The sequence below is a fragment of the Mus pahari genome, chromosome 2 (assembly GCF_900095145.1).
Source record: "Mus pahari chromosome 2, PAHARI_EIJ_v1.1, whole genome shotgun sequence".
Classification (NCBI taxonomy): domain Eukaryota; kingdom Metazoa; phylum Chordata; class Mammalia; order Rodentia; family Muridae; genus Mus; species Mus pahari.
This window is the reverse complement of record NC_034591.1, coordinates 67,394,526-67,396,377: the sequence shown is the minus strand read 5'-3', so window position 1 is coordinate 67,396,377 and position 1,852 is coordinate 67,394,526. Positions and strand designations below refer to the sequence as shown.

The 1,852-nt window shown below is 43.0% G+C and overlaps 1 protein-coding gene across 1 annotated transcript in view; it reads right to left on the bottom strand.

Annotated features, from left to right (window-relative positions):
• Nucleotides 1-842: 842 nt before the first annotated feature.
• Nucleotides 843-1,852, bottom strand: part of LOC110316804 (GTPase IMAP family member 4-like) — a 7,464-nt gene continuing 6,454 nt past the window's right edge. Inside the window, exon 4 of the mRNA XM_021191213.2 lies at nt 843-1,847. Coding sequence (XP_021046872.1) covers nt 1,595-1,847 — 253 coding nt within the window. The 3' untranslated portion in view covers nt 843-1,594. The remainder of the gene's footprint in view (nt 1,848-1,852) is intronic.

The window sequence follows — 1,852 nt, the reverse complement described above, 5'->3', positions numbered from 1 at the left end:
AAGAAGAAGAAGAAGAAGAAGAAGAAGAAGAATCATCTTAGAGAAGCCAATTTGGAGATAGGAAAGAACGAAGTGGGCTGTCACCAGTGCCCCCAGAGGATGATGGGAAGAAGCATTGAGGATTCCTAGAAACCAAGTGAGGGTAACTCAGAAGAAATGTAGCAAAAGGAATAAAGAAATGATCGTTACTGTCTCTATATTATAGGGAACTTGTATGCCAGGAAAATTTCACAGGCCTTAGAAACGTAAGACACAGTTTCTGCCATAATATGACAAGGACCCAAAACAGTTGCGGTCGTTGACCAGTAAAGGATGGAGATTGTGGTTCAAAGATTTCAGAGAAAAGAGGGCAGGGAATCGGGGAGTGACTCAGTCAGGAAAGTACTTGTCCTGTAAGCTTGAGAACCCATGTTTGACTCCCAGAACCTGTATGAAAAGCTGGGTGTGCTGGCAGGCACTTGTAATCTCAGGGTTGGGGAGGTGGAGGTAAAAATATCCTCAGGGCTCACGGGCCAGCCAGTTCAGCTGAATTGGTGAACTCCAGGCCAGTGGGAAACACTGTCTCAAGGGAGGTAGACAACAGCACTGAGGAGGATGCCTGAGATCATCCTCTACACTTCACCCATGTACCTGCACACATACAAGCATGCATGCACACATACACACGTGTACACATATATGCACATGCCTAAGAAAACAAGACAGGAGATGAGGTGCCATGGTGATACAGTAAGTCTGGTTCAAAAAACACCTTATACTTCTACCAATAAGACGAAATCAGTCTCTGTGCTGTTATAGCAGCACCATCTTCCAACACAAAACAGATTCCAGTTCTAAATATGTGAGAGGCAACAGAAAAGTTTATTATAACAGCAATAAGCAAATTAGCTGGGTGGGGCAGAAGCAGCATGATTGGATATATGGTGGTTCAGTAGCCAGATCGTTTCTCAAGGAGAGAGCTGACTACTGATCACACTGGTTAAAAGGTTGGAGAGACTTCTAGGGACACACCTGAACACAGCAAACATTGTGGTGTCACCTGCTGAGTTGTTAACTTGTGTTCATCCTGGATTACTTGACTCCTGAGATCTGCTTTGCCTTCAAAGGGCAGCTGGGGAACAACTTGATGCNATTCGTGAAAATATAATTAAACAAACTGGACATCCATTGAGAACTGAATGCCATCTATCTCTGACTAAAGATTACCTCATGCAAAGAGTGGAACTTCCTAATAAAACATACANGNCAGTTGTCCAAAATCTGAGTATCANGTGTAGAAGCTGNAGGTGAAGATTANTGTTGAGAATCCAGAGGAGAAGTGGGTCCATCTTACAGTCATTTTCTGTGGCCTGCTGGGTGGCTTTCACTGAGGAAGAATTCAAGGCAGCAGGCAGTATTTGGAGTTTCACAAATTGAAGATTGGTTAATTTCTTGATAAGTCAATTGAACAACTGCAAATGGTAAACTTGACTTCATTCCTTCATCCTGGAAGACAGGAACTACAGCATTTGGGCATTGAGGTGTGAGCTCTGTAGGACAGGGTTATCAGGGAAATGCAGAAAATAGAAATAAGGTCTAGTCTTATAGACTACATCTAGTCTTTCATAAAATGGTTGTAGATAAAGGAAGCAAACTCCCATGCCTTTATGATTAATTCAAGTATCATACCTGTGCTCTCAACTTCCCTCCTAGCATTTTGTTGTCTCTCTGTAAAGTCATTCTCCCTCTCATTGAATTCCCTCTCCATTCGTGCCCTTCTCTTTTCCCTCTCCAGTTCATCTCTCAGATCTCTAATCTGTTCCTCATACTCCCGTCTTATCCGTGCTTTCTCTCTCTCTAGCTCCTTTCTGTA